This window comes from Triticum dicoccoides, chromosome 3B (assembly GCF_002162155.2).
Source record: "Triticum dicoccoides isolate Atlit2015 ecotype Zavitan chromosome 3B, WEW_v2.0, whole genome shotgun sequence".
Classification (NCBI taxonomy): Eukaryota; Viridiplantae; Streptophyta; class Magnoliopsida; order Poales; family Poaceae; genus Triticum; species Triticum dicoccoides.
In genome coordinates this window covers 251,110,535-251,122,168 of record NC_041385.1, presented here as the reverse complement: position 1 = coordinate 251,122,168, position 11,634 = coordinate 251,110,535, and the positions used below count along the sequence as shown (strand labels likewise).

Below are 11,634 nucleotides of genomic sequence, written 5' to 3'. Positions count from 1 at the left end.
ATATGCAAGGGATGAACAAGACTATTCCCGAGCTCTTCGCGATGCTGAAAGCCGCGGAGGTAGAAATCAAGAAGGAGCATCAAGTGTTGATGGTCAACAAGACCACTAGTTTCAAGAAGAAGGGCAAAGCGAAGAAGAAGGGGAACTTCAAGAAGAACGGCAAGCAAGTTGCTGCTCAAGAGAAGAAACCCAAGTCTGGACCTAAGCCTGAAACTGAGTGCTTCTACTGCAAGCAGACTGGACACTGGAAGCGGAACTGCCCCAAGTATTTGGCGGATAAGAAGGATGGCAAAGTGAGCAAAGGTATATGTGATATACATGTTATTGATGTGTACCTAGTAGCACCTGAGTATTTGATACTGGTTCTGTTGCTAATATTTGCAACTCGAAACAGGGACTACGGAATAAGCGAGTACTGGCCAAGGACGAGGTGACGATGCGCGTGGGAAACGGTTCCAAAGTCGATGTGATCGCGGTCGGCACGCTACCTCTACATCTACCTTCGGGATTAGTTTTAGACCTGAATAATTGTTATTTGGTGCCAGCGTTGAGCATGAACATTATATCTGGATCTTGTTTAATGCGAGACGGTTATTCATTTAAATCAGAGAATAATGGTTGTTCTATTTATATGAGTAATATCTTTTATGGTCATGCACCCTTGAAGAGTGGTCTATTTTTATTGAATCTCGATAGTAGTGATACACATATTCATAATGTTGAAGCCAAAAGATGCAGAGTTGATAATGATAGTGCAACTTATTTGTGGCACTGCCGTTTAGGTCATATCGGTGTAAAACGCATGAAGAAACTCTATACTGATGGACTTCTGGAATCACTTGATTATGAATCACTTGGTACTTGCGAACCATGCCTCATGGGCAAGATGACTAAAACACCGTTCTCCAGAACTATGGAGAGAGCAACAGATTTGTTGGAAATCATACATACAGATGTATGTGGTCCGATGAATGTTGAGGCTCGTGGCGGATATCGTTATTTTCTCACCTTCACAGATGATTTGAGCAGATATGGGTATATCTACTTAATGAAGCACAAGTCTGAAACATTTGAAAAGTTCAAAGAATTTCAGAGTGAAGTAGAAAATCATCGTAACAAGAAAATAAAGTTTCTACGATCTGATCGTGGAGGAGAATATTTGAGTTATGAGTTTGGTTTACATTTGAAACAATGCGGAATAGTTTCGCAACTCACGCCACCCGGAACACCACAACGAAATGGTGTGTCCGAACGTCGTAATCGTACTTTACTTGATATGGTGCGATCTATGATGTCTCTTACCGATTTACCGCTATCGTTTTGGGGTTATGCTTTAGAGATGGCCGCATTCATGTTAAATAGGGCACCATCAAAATCCGTTGATACGACACCTTATGAACTGTGGTTTGGCAAGAAACCAAAGTTGTCGTTTCTTAAAGTTTGGGGCTGCGATGCTTATGTGAAGAAACTTCAACCAGATAAGCTCGAACCCAAATCGGAGAAATGTGTCTTCATAGGATACCCAAAAGAGACGGTTGGGTACACCTTCTATCACAGATCCGAAGGCAAGACATTCGTTGCTAAGAATGGATCCTTTCTAGAGAAGGAGTTTCTCTCGAAAGAAGTGAGTGGGAGGAAAGTAGAACTTGATGAGATAACTGTATCTACTCCCTTATTGGAAGGTAGTTCATCACGAGAACCGGTTCCCGTGACAACTACACCAATTAGTGAGGAAGCTAATGATATTGATCATGAAACTTCAGATCAAGCTTCTTCTGAACCTCGTAGGTCTACCAGAGTAAGATCCGCACCAGAGTGGTACGGTAATCCTATTTTGGAAGTCATGTTACTTGACCATGATGAACCTACGAACTATGAGGAAGCGATGATGAGCCCAGATTCCGCAAAATGGCTAGAGGCCATGAAATCTGAGATGGGATCCATGTATGAAAACAAAGTATGGACTTTGGTTGACTTGCCCGATGATCGGCAAGCCATTGAGAATAAATGGATCTTTAAGAAGAAGACTGACGCTGATGGTAATGTTACTGTCTATAAAGCTCGACTTGTCGCGAAAGGTTTTCGACAAGTTCAATGGGTTGACTACGATGAGACTTTCTCACCCGTAGCGATGCTTAAGTCTGTCCGAATCATGTTGGCTTTTGCTGCATTTCATGATTATGAAATTTGGCAAATGGATGTCAAGACTGCATTCTTGAATGGATTTCTAGAAGAAGAGTTGTATATGATGCAGCCGGAAGGTTTTGTTGATCCAAAAGGTGCTAACAAAGTGTGCAAGCTCCAGCGTTCCATTTATGGACTGGTGCAAGCATCTCGGAGTTGGAATAAACGTTTTGATAGTGTGATCAAAGCATATGATTTTATACAGACTTTTGGAGAAGCCTGTATTTACAAGAAAGTGAGTGGGAGCTCTGTAGCATTTCTAGTTTTATATGTTGATGACATATTATTAATTGGAAATGATATAGAATTTCTGGATAGCATAAAGGGATACTTGAATAAAAGTTTTTCAATGAAAGACCTCGGTGAAGCTGCTTACATATTGGGCATCAAGATCTATAGAGATAGATCAAGACGCTTAATAGGACTTTCACAAAGCACATACCTTGACAAAATTTTGAAAAAGTTCAAAATGGATCAGGCAAAGAAAGGATTCTTGCCTGTGCTACAAGGTGTGAAGTTGAGTCAAACTCAATGCCCGACCACAGCAGAAGATAGAGAGAAAATGAAAAATGTTCCCTGTGCTTCAGCCATAGGCTCTATCATGTATGCAATGCTGTGTACCAGACCTGACGTATGCTTAGCAATAAGCTTGGCAGGAAGGAACCAAAGTAATCCAGGAGTGGATCACTGGACAGCGGTCAAGAACATCCTGAAATACCTGAAAAGGACTAAGGATATGTTTCTCGTATATGGAGGTGACAAAGAGCTAGTCGTAAATGGTTACGTCGATGCAAGCTTTGACACTGATCCGGACGATTCTAAATCGCAAACCGGATACGTGTTCATATTAAACAGTGGAGCTGTAAGTTGGTGCAGTTCTAAACAAAGCATCGTGGCGGGACCTACATGTGAAGCGGAGTACATAGCTGCTTCTGAAGCAGCGAATGAAGGAGTCTGGATGAAGGAGTTCATTTCCGATCTAGGTGTCATACCTAGTGCATCGGACCAATGAAGATCTTCTGTGACAATACTGGTGCAATTGCCTTGGCAAAGGAATCCAGATTTCACAAGAGGACCAAGCACATCAAGAGACGCTTCAATTCCATTCGGAACCAAGTCCAAGTGGGAGACATAGAGATTTGCAAGATACATACGGATCTGAATGTTGCAGACCCGTTGACTAAGCCTCTCTCACGAGCAAAACATGATCAGCACCAAGACTCCATGGGTGTTAGAATCATTACTATGTAATCTAGATTATTGACTCTAGTGCAAGTGGGAGACTGAAGGAAATATGCCCTAGAGGCAATAATGAAGTTATTATTTATTTCCTCATATCATGATAAATGTTTATTATTCATGCTAGAATTGTATTAACCGGAAACATAATACATGTGTGAATACATAGACAAACACATAGTCACTAGTATGCCTCTACTTGACTAGCTCATTAATCAAAGATGGTTATGTTTCCTGACCATAGACATGTGTTGTCATTTGATTAATGGGATCACATCATTAGGAGAATGATGTGATTGACATGACCCATTCTGTTAGCCTAGCACTTGATCGTTTAGTATACTGCTATTGCTTTCTTCATAACTTATACAAAGTTCCTACAACTATGAGATTGTGCAACTCCCGTTTACCGGAAGAACACTTTGTGTGCTACCAAACGTCACAACGTAACTGGGTGATTATAAAGGTGCTCTACAGGTGATTCCGAAGGTACATGTTGGGTTGGCATAATTCGAGATTAGGATTTGTCACTCATATTGTCGGAGAGGTATCTCTGGGCCCTCTTGGTAATACTCATCACCTAAGCCTTGCAAGCATGTAACTAATGAGTTAGTTATGAGATGACGTATTACAGAAGGAGTAAAGAGACTTGCCAGTAACGAGATTGAACTAGGTATTGGATGCCGACGATCAAATCTCGGGCAAGTAACATACCGATGACAAAGGGAACAACGTATGTTGTTATGCGGTTTGACCGATAAAGATCTTCGTAGAATATGTAGGAACCAATATGGGCATCCAGGTCCCGCTATTGGTTATTGACCGAGAATGGTTTTAGGTCATGTCTACATAGTTCTCGAACCCGTAGGGTCCGCACGCTTAACGTTTCGATGACAGTTTTATTATGAGTTTATAAGTTTTGATGTACCGAAGTTTGTTCGGAGTCCCGGATGTGATCACGGACATGACGAGGAGTCTCGGAATGGTCGAGACATAAAGATTGATATATTGGAAGCCTATGTTTGGACATCGGAATGGTTCCGGGTGAAATCGGCATTTTACCGGAGTACAGGGAGGTTACCAGAACCCCCCCGGGGGATTAATGGGCCTACATGGGCCAAGAGGGAGAAGAGGAAGGAGCAAGGAGGGGGCCACGCGCCCCTCCCCCTCCTAGTCCAAATAGGACAACGGAAGGGGGGCGGCGCCCCCCCTTTCCTTCCCCTCCTCCTCCTCTTTCCCCCTTCTCTCCTACTCCAACTTGGAAAAGGGGAGTCCTACTCCCGATGGGAGTAGGACTCCCCCCTTGGCACGCCCCCTTAGGCCGGCAGCCTCCTCCCCCTGGCTCCTTTATATACGGGGGCAGGGGGCACCCCATAGACACACAAGTTGATCTACGGATCGTTCCTTAGCCGTGTGCGGTGCCCCCTTCCACCATATTCCACCTCGGTCATATCGTCGCGGAGTTTAGGCGAAGCCCTGTGCAGGTAGAACATCATCATCGTCACCACGCCGTCGTGCTGACGGAACTCATCTCCGGAGCTCGGCTGGATCGGAGGCCGGAGATCGTCATCGAGCTGAACGTGTGCTGAACTCGGAGGCTCCGTATGTTCGGTGCTTGGATCGGTCGGATCGTGAAGACGTACGACTACATCAACCGCGTTGTGATAACGCTTCCGCTTACGGTCTACGAGGGTACGTGGACGAACACTCCCCCCTCTCGTTGCTATGCCATCACCATGATCTTGCGTGTGCGTAGGATTTTTTTTTGAAATTACTACGTTCCCCAACAGCTCCTACTTGCAGCGCGGGGCGTTCACTATCCTCACCGACCACAAGAGCCTGTGCGCTTTGGGGGATCAACAGCTGGTGACGGACGTTCAGCGCCGAGCCATGTCAAAGCTGGTTGGTCTGCAGTTCAAATTCCAGTACAAGCGCGGCATTGACAACGGCGCAGCAGACGCACTGTCTCGCGTCGGCAGCCACTTCAACGCCAACGCCTTGTCTCTCTGTCAACCCGCGTGGATTCAGGAGGTGGCTAATTCCTATGCGACTGACCCGGACGCACAGGAACGATTACAGCTGTTGGCGCTGCATAGTCCAGACGAGGATGGGTATGAACTATACCATGGGCTCATTCGTCGTCAGGGTCGACTGTGGATCGGCGCCAACACAGCTCTGCGCACCAAGCTCATCAGCGCAATGCATGACAGTGTTGTGGGTGGACATTCCGGTGCCACTGCAACCTACCACCGCGTCAAGAAGGCCTTCAAGTGGAGGGGCCTGAAGCAAGACGTTGACGACTTTGTTCGGCAATGTCAGGTCTGTCAGCAAGCCAAGCACGAACTGAGCAAGCTGGCGGGCAAGCTAGCACCACTACCAATCCCATCTGCACCGTGGCAAGATCTGACCATGGATTTCGTCGAAGGATTGCCCAAATCAGAGGGGCATGATACGATAATGGTCGTGGTCGACCATTTCACCAAATTTGCTCACTTCGTGCCCTTACGGCATCCATTCACCGCGACGCAGGTGGCGCGCGTGTTTTGGGACAACATCGTCAAGCTTCATGGCATCCCACAGTCTATTGTCAGTGATCGGGACAAGGTTTGCACCAGTGCGCTGTGGCGTGAACTGATGGCAGGCGCCGGCACCAAATTGCTCTACTCCACAGCTTATCACCCGCAAACAGATGGCCAGAGTGAACGCGTCAATCAGTGCATGGAAATGTACTTGCGTTGTGCAGTTCACGATACCCCTAGGCAATGGCGACGCTGGCTTCCTTCCGCGGAATTCTGGTACAATACTTCATTTCACTCCTCTCTGGGTTGTTCTCCTTTCAAAGCACTGTACGGGGTGGAGGCCAACGAAGGAAGTATGGCCACTTGGCTGGCAATACACCCTTCGTTGCCGGATGGTGAACAGTGGGATTGGTCCCTGCATCAGGAGAAGCTGCGCACTCACCTGGCTCGAGCGCAGAACAAGCACAAGAAGTTTGCGGATCTGCACAGAACGGCACGCGAGTTTCAGGTTGGAGACCAAGTCCTTCTGAAACTTCAGCCTTATGTTCAGAAATCAGTGGCGAGTCGCCCCTGCCCCAAACTGGCGTTCAAGTTCTTCGGGCCTTTCTCTGTGATCGAGAAGATTGGCCCCGCTGCATACAAACTGGATTTGCCTGTGGATAGTCGCATACATCCAGTGTTCCACGTCTCGCAGTTGAAGCCATTCACACCGAATTACAGCCCTGTGTTCTCTGAATTGCCGATCACTACTGATCTGTCATCAAGCGAGGCTGCATCAGTGGAGATCGTGGATCGCAGGATGATGAAAAGAGGCAATGCACCGGTGATTCAGCTGCAAGTGACTTGGAACACGGTGCCACCGTCGACGACATGGGAGGACTATGAGGTGCTTCGCCAGAGTCACCCGCACGCAAGCATCTGGGATGACAAGACAATGGAGGAGGGAGCACAATCTCAAGAAGGGGAGAATGTCACCACGGCAGTGCAGGCACTACCGCGTGACGACCAGTTGGCCAGCCAAGTGTAGTGGGTGCGTGGGTGACAGCTGTAAGCGCGTGTGTGCCGGGTGTGAGAGTACTTAACCTCCTGGGAGGCGTTGTATCGGACAGGCTGTTATTGAGTAATCCAAATTCTCCTCTCCTTTCTCTCTCGCTCATCCCCTTCCTCACGCTCCCCTCACCCAATCTCTCTCCCGCTGCCTACTCTGATCCTCGGGATCCAGATCGGGGCGTGACAGGCACTCTCTCCTACAATCCCAACTACGAAGGGATGGAGCGGCGGCGGCGCCGAACGAGTAGGAGGCCTCGCTCGTACTCCCACCCAACTTTGTACGAGGGATCGATCCCAGGGTTTTTTTTTTTCACCGGTTTATTTCGATGGGGGTAGCGAGTAAGCAGAGGTGGGAGGATGACGAAAAAAAACGGTGGTAGAAGGATGACGAAAATAAACAGCGAAAATAAACCACGCGGACTATTCACCAACTGCTCCATTAGAAGTAGAGACTCAAAGCCCGTTTTCTAATCGCCCCGTGACTAGTTAGGGCATAACGGTGGGCGTCGCAGGCCATGTTCGAGTCCATCGCCGCCGCCGGCGTATCCTTACGTGCACCAAGAATCAAACTTGGCCGCCTTATGCCGGCCGGAACGAGGGCATGGCATGCAATGTTCTTCGCTATACTGCTCTCCCTGGCCGCCTATTTCTCTGTGGTGTCGTGCAAGATCGAGGAACCGACCAAGGTGATCCAGATGGAGCGGATGCGTAAGTAGAACTTGCTACTGGACTTCTAATTCTTGTCGTCACTATTAGTTGTCGATGATTTAGTAGGACTATTAGATATGTATTATATGATTCTAATAATGCAGAGATCGATGCAAACCACGGAAAGGAACGAAGTGATGGATCGGTAGGCATGGTCTCGAGGAGTCCTAGATCGACCATGGAGACGACAATGAGTCAGAAAATCAAGACCACGGGCGAGGAAGAGAAGGCGATCGAGCGTGATGTCCAACAACCGGAAGGGGCTGATCATCACCGAGGCGAATTCTTGGTTTGTACACACCGCCCTTCGTTTTCTCCCTTGCCGAAAAAGACTTTCGCCCCGCTTTATATATAAAGCAATGATCAACCAGAGCCCAAGTACAAACGCATCCCACCACAACACATGCACACACCTAAGGCGTGATACATAGGCGCTGAGCACAGCAACACCACCCCTAGCACTACAGAGCAATCGGGTCTTCCACCGTGAACACGCCACCACGAAGAGAAGAAGCCGCATATGACGAACCGTGCGCTCCAATACGGCGCCTTCAAGAAGGTTACGACACCAACGCGCCGCCACCGCCTGACCTGACGATCAGAGTTTCCCCTGGAGCAACACAATAGCCGATAAGAGCCGCGACGACGCCTTCAAAAAGGGAACGAGCTACGCCGCCGGTGCGTCTGAGGATAGAATAGGTTTTCACCCCGGCCAACATTCATCGCCACCGAACGCCACACCCACGGCGACCACGCCATCCACATGGCCACGGCCACCGGGCAGCACCGATCCACGGGCTCTGCCCAAGAGCACCGCGGAGCCACCACCAGGACCACCGCCCCGGCCTCCAAGACCTGCTGGATACCACCTCAACTGACACCCGCCGCTACCCCAACCGAAGAAACGAGCGGAAAGGACCCACCTTTCGCACCCCTGGATGGCCCCCAGCAACGAGACCCAAAAGGTCGGCCAAAACTGACCTCCATCGACCCGTCCAACGGCACTGGGAGCAAGACGAGGTCAGTCCTGCTGTCGGGCATGAGACGGAGTCGGTCCTGCGGCCGGGCGTGAGACGGGATCGGTCCTGCTGCCGGGCGCGACACGGGGTCAGTCCTGCTGCCGGACGCGAGACAGGTGATAGATCGCAGCTGGGGAAGGACCTGCCCTTTGACGAAGGCAACGCCGGACGACGAGGGAGAGGGATCGCAAGTCGAAACGGACTGCCTACAAATGAGCCGACGCTGAAAAACCAGCCGCCGCCGCAGCCGGCCCGCCAAACTGCCGTGATGCCACCACGGCACCGTGAAACGCCGCCGCAGCCCACAGCCGGAGCAGCAGCCACGCCAGACCGATGCCCCAACCCGCGCCCCCGCCGAAAACAAAGCATCAGATCCGGCTGGCACGCTCCACCACCGCCGCCACCAAGTCGCCGGCGTCGAGCGCCCACCAAAGGCACGGGCGGATCCCGGCCAGCCCCGCGGCGGCCGACAGCACCACCCCGCCTCGCGAGCACCGCAGCCGAGCGAGAGGAGCCACACCGCCCACGGCCCGCGCCGTCAAAGATGACGCCCACGAGATCTGGCCGAAGACCAGCCGCGCCACCGCCACCTTCACGCACACCACCCGTCCCTGCGTCGCCTGATGCACCACAGCGCCCACCATGACGGGAGCGCGCCGCCGCGCCGTGGCGCCCTTCGCCCGCACCGCCCAAGACAGAGGGAGCCGCCCCGCGCCGGCCCCGTCCTGCGAGAGATCGAGGTCGCCCCACCGCCGCCTGCTGCGGGCGGGCTTTGCCCGGCCGAGCCTAGGGCGACTAGCGAGGGAGGAGAGGGAGGAAGGCTGGGGAACCTGGCGCGGCGGGCTAGGGTTTCCTCCCGGCCGCCGCGCGGGGGCGACACGGGAGGAGGAGGGGGAGGGGGAGTTTCTCGATATTATTTACCTCGTTTCTCCTTTCTGACTGCACCTGTGAATTCAACATGATGTGGGCATCCTAATCGAACTCTCACGTACCAATAGTAAGTAAACTGGAAACCCTAGCTGAATTCGGATATAAAAAAAGTTCTAAAAAAATACTAGATATTCGGATATTCATTTGTTTAATTTAAACATTTTAGCTTATCGTAATACTATTAGCGAAGTTGCGAATCATGAGTGGTTTTATACTTCTATTATATCATACGGGGAAGTATTTGGCTGTGTAACTAGTTCCTAATCTAATAGAGGATCCTCTCCTAATGATTGTGTAAAAAACACCTATTATGTCATGAATTACTTCTAACAAATATATATTTATGGACCATAATATTACACTGACCTTACCTCAGGGCGAACTGTCCTTCCCTGCCAAAGGTCATCCAAGAGAACGTTGCCATATGAGAGTGTTCCCTCAAAAAATCTCTCTTAGTGAATGCTCGTGTCAAAGATTTATCATATTGTAAAGAAAAATTTGTCATGCTCAGAGAATCAGGAATTTGCCATGCTGCAGCAGAGTGGTTGACATGCGTTTTTCAGGAATTTTTCATGAAGCGACATGGAGAACTGCCCGCCTAAAAGGGAAAAACTTTCAACTTGTTCAGGATTTGTCATACTCTGAGAATAAAATTGTCATGCTACATCAAAAGAAAATGTTAAAATTTACCATGCTCTAAAACAGAATTGTCATCCTAGATACGTTTGCTCAGATTATCATCATGTGTGAACTGTTTAGTGCCGCTAGCTTAGAGAGGTTCATGGTAGCGAATAGTGATGTCACATGCCTTGATTTGAGATTTGTACACGGGAATTAAACATGTGACAGCGGATTGGCTCAAAAAACTCCTCTAAACTGACATCAGATCGTGAAGATTTCCAATATTTATTTATTTCCTTTTATAGGACAAGGAGAACATCCGGAGAAGCGACCAAGCTGAACCCCAAGATATGCAAGCAAGACCTACGTGGAAAACATTGGAATTCCCAAGTGACAACGTGCTACTGCTCCAGTGCTCCGGTGATGAGCTCACAGTGCGTATCCGGCCGCGTTTGGACGGCTTCGAGGAGTACTATGTGCGCATCGCCAGTGGCGACCTGTCAGACGTTTGTGCTAGACGTCTCGAGAGGCCATCTATGTATGATGCAGGCCCGCACTACCACGCACTGTTCTGGTCGCTCCCCGAGGAGGAAGGCCTGGTACCGGTGCCGCCGCCGGAGGTGGCCCAGACCACACTGATAGAAGAGGAGACGCCGGAGAGATTCACATTCTCCACCGATATTGTGGTGGTCTACCGGCCAACGACCGAGCAGAAAAGGAAGATTCACATCCTGGCGCGCGAGGCGGTGGAGTTTCGACCTGCCGTTGGGGAGGAACTGGAGGCCGTTCGTGCTCTCAGTCCGGACTCTATCATCTTTTGGACGAAAACGCCGTATACAACGTACAGAACTTTTGTTGCCAGTCAATGATATCTGGAGCTTCCCCGCAAACAAAAAAAGTGATATCTGAAGCAAACTATACACTGATCGTGCCCGTCGTATACTTAATCGTGCGGTGGCCGATACCCTCAAGTTGAGCCCATGTCGCCATCAGAAATTACGTTCCTGTTAGACTTTGTATTGGATTAGACTTGTAACTTGTAGCTTCTGCATATACCTTATTTATACATTGTACACTGTATCACCTAAAACTCAAGTGAACAGTAGCTGCATTGCATACACATCTCAACCCAGCCTGCTTGAGCAAAAACAGCCTCAAATACGTCATCTGCAAGTTGTTTGGTTGCCTGCATCTAGGGTCCCTGCATTAGGTAATACGCAAGTGCACTTTGTTTGGTTGCCTGCATTGGCCCAAGTGGCGAATGAACACGGTGTTTGGTTGCATGCATGAGGTATGATTAAGAGCTAGCACTTGCACTTAGCACACATGGTTAAGAGCTAGCAGAGGGAGGGGGAGAAGAAATG

At 49.4% G+C, this 11,634-nt stretch overlaps 1 protein-coding gene across 1 annotated transcript; it reads left to right on the top strand.

The window, feature by feature from the left end:
- Nucleotides 1–7,480: 7,480 nt before the first annotated feature.
- LOC119281214 lies at nt 7,481–11,360 on the top strand. The gene is made up of 3 exons (XM_037561806.1): nt 7,481–7,700; nt 7,805–7,989; nt 10,576–11,360. Exons 1-3 carry the CDS (start codon nt 7,508–7,510, stop codon nt 11,137–11,139), a joined length of 942 nt encoding a protein of 313 aa, XP_037417703.1. The 5' UTR covers nt 7,481–7,507; the 3' UTR covers nt 11,140–11,360.
- Nucleotides 11,361–11,634: the final 274 nt, after the last annotated feature.

What these genes read in the sequence shown, in the direction of transcription:
- LOC119281214 (XM_037561806.1), top strand. Translation starts at nt 7,508, where the DNA reads ATGTTCGAGTCCATCGCCGCCGCCGGCGTATCCTTACGTGCACCAAGA. An exon ending in GATCCAGATGGAGCGGATGC is followed by an intron (nt 7,701 to 7,804) that starts GTAAGTAGAACT and finishes CTAATAATGCAG; the next exon opens with AGATCGATGCAAACCACGGA. An exon ending in ATCACCGAGGCGAATTCTTG is followed by an intron (nt 7,990 to 10,575) that starts GTTTGTACACAC and finishes TTCCTTTTATAG; the next exon opens with GACAAGGAGAACATCCGGAG.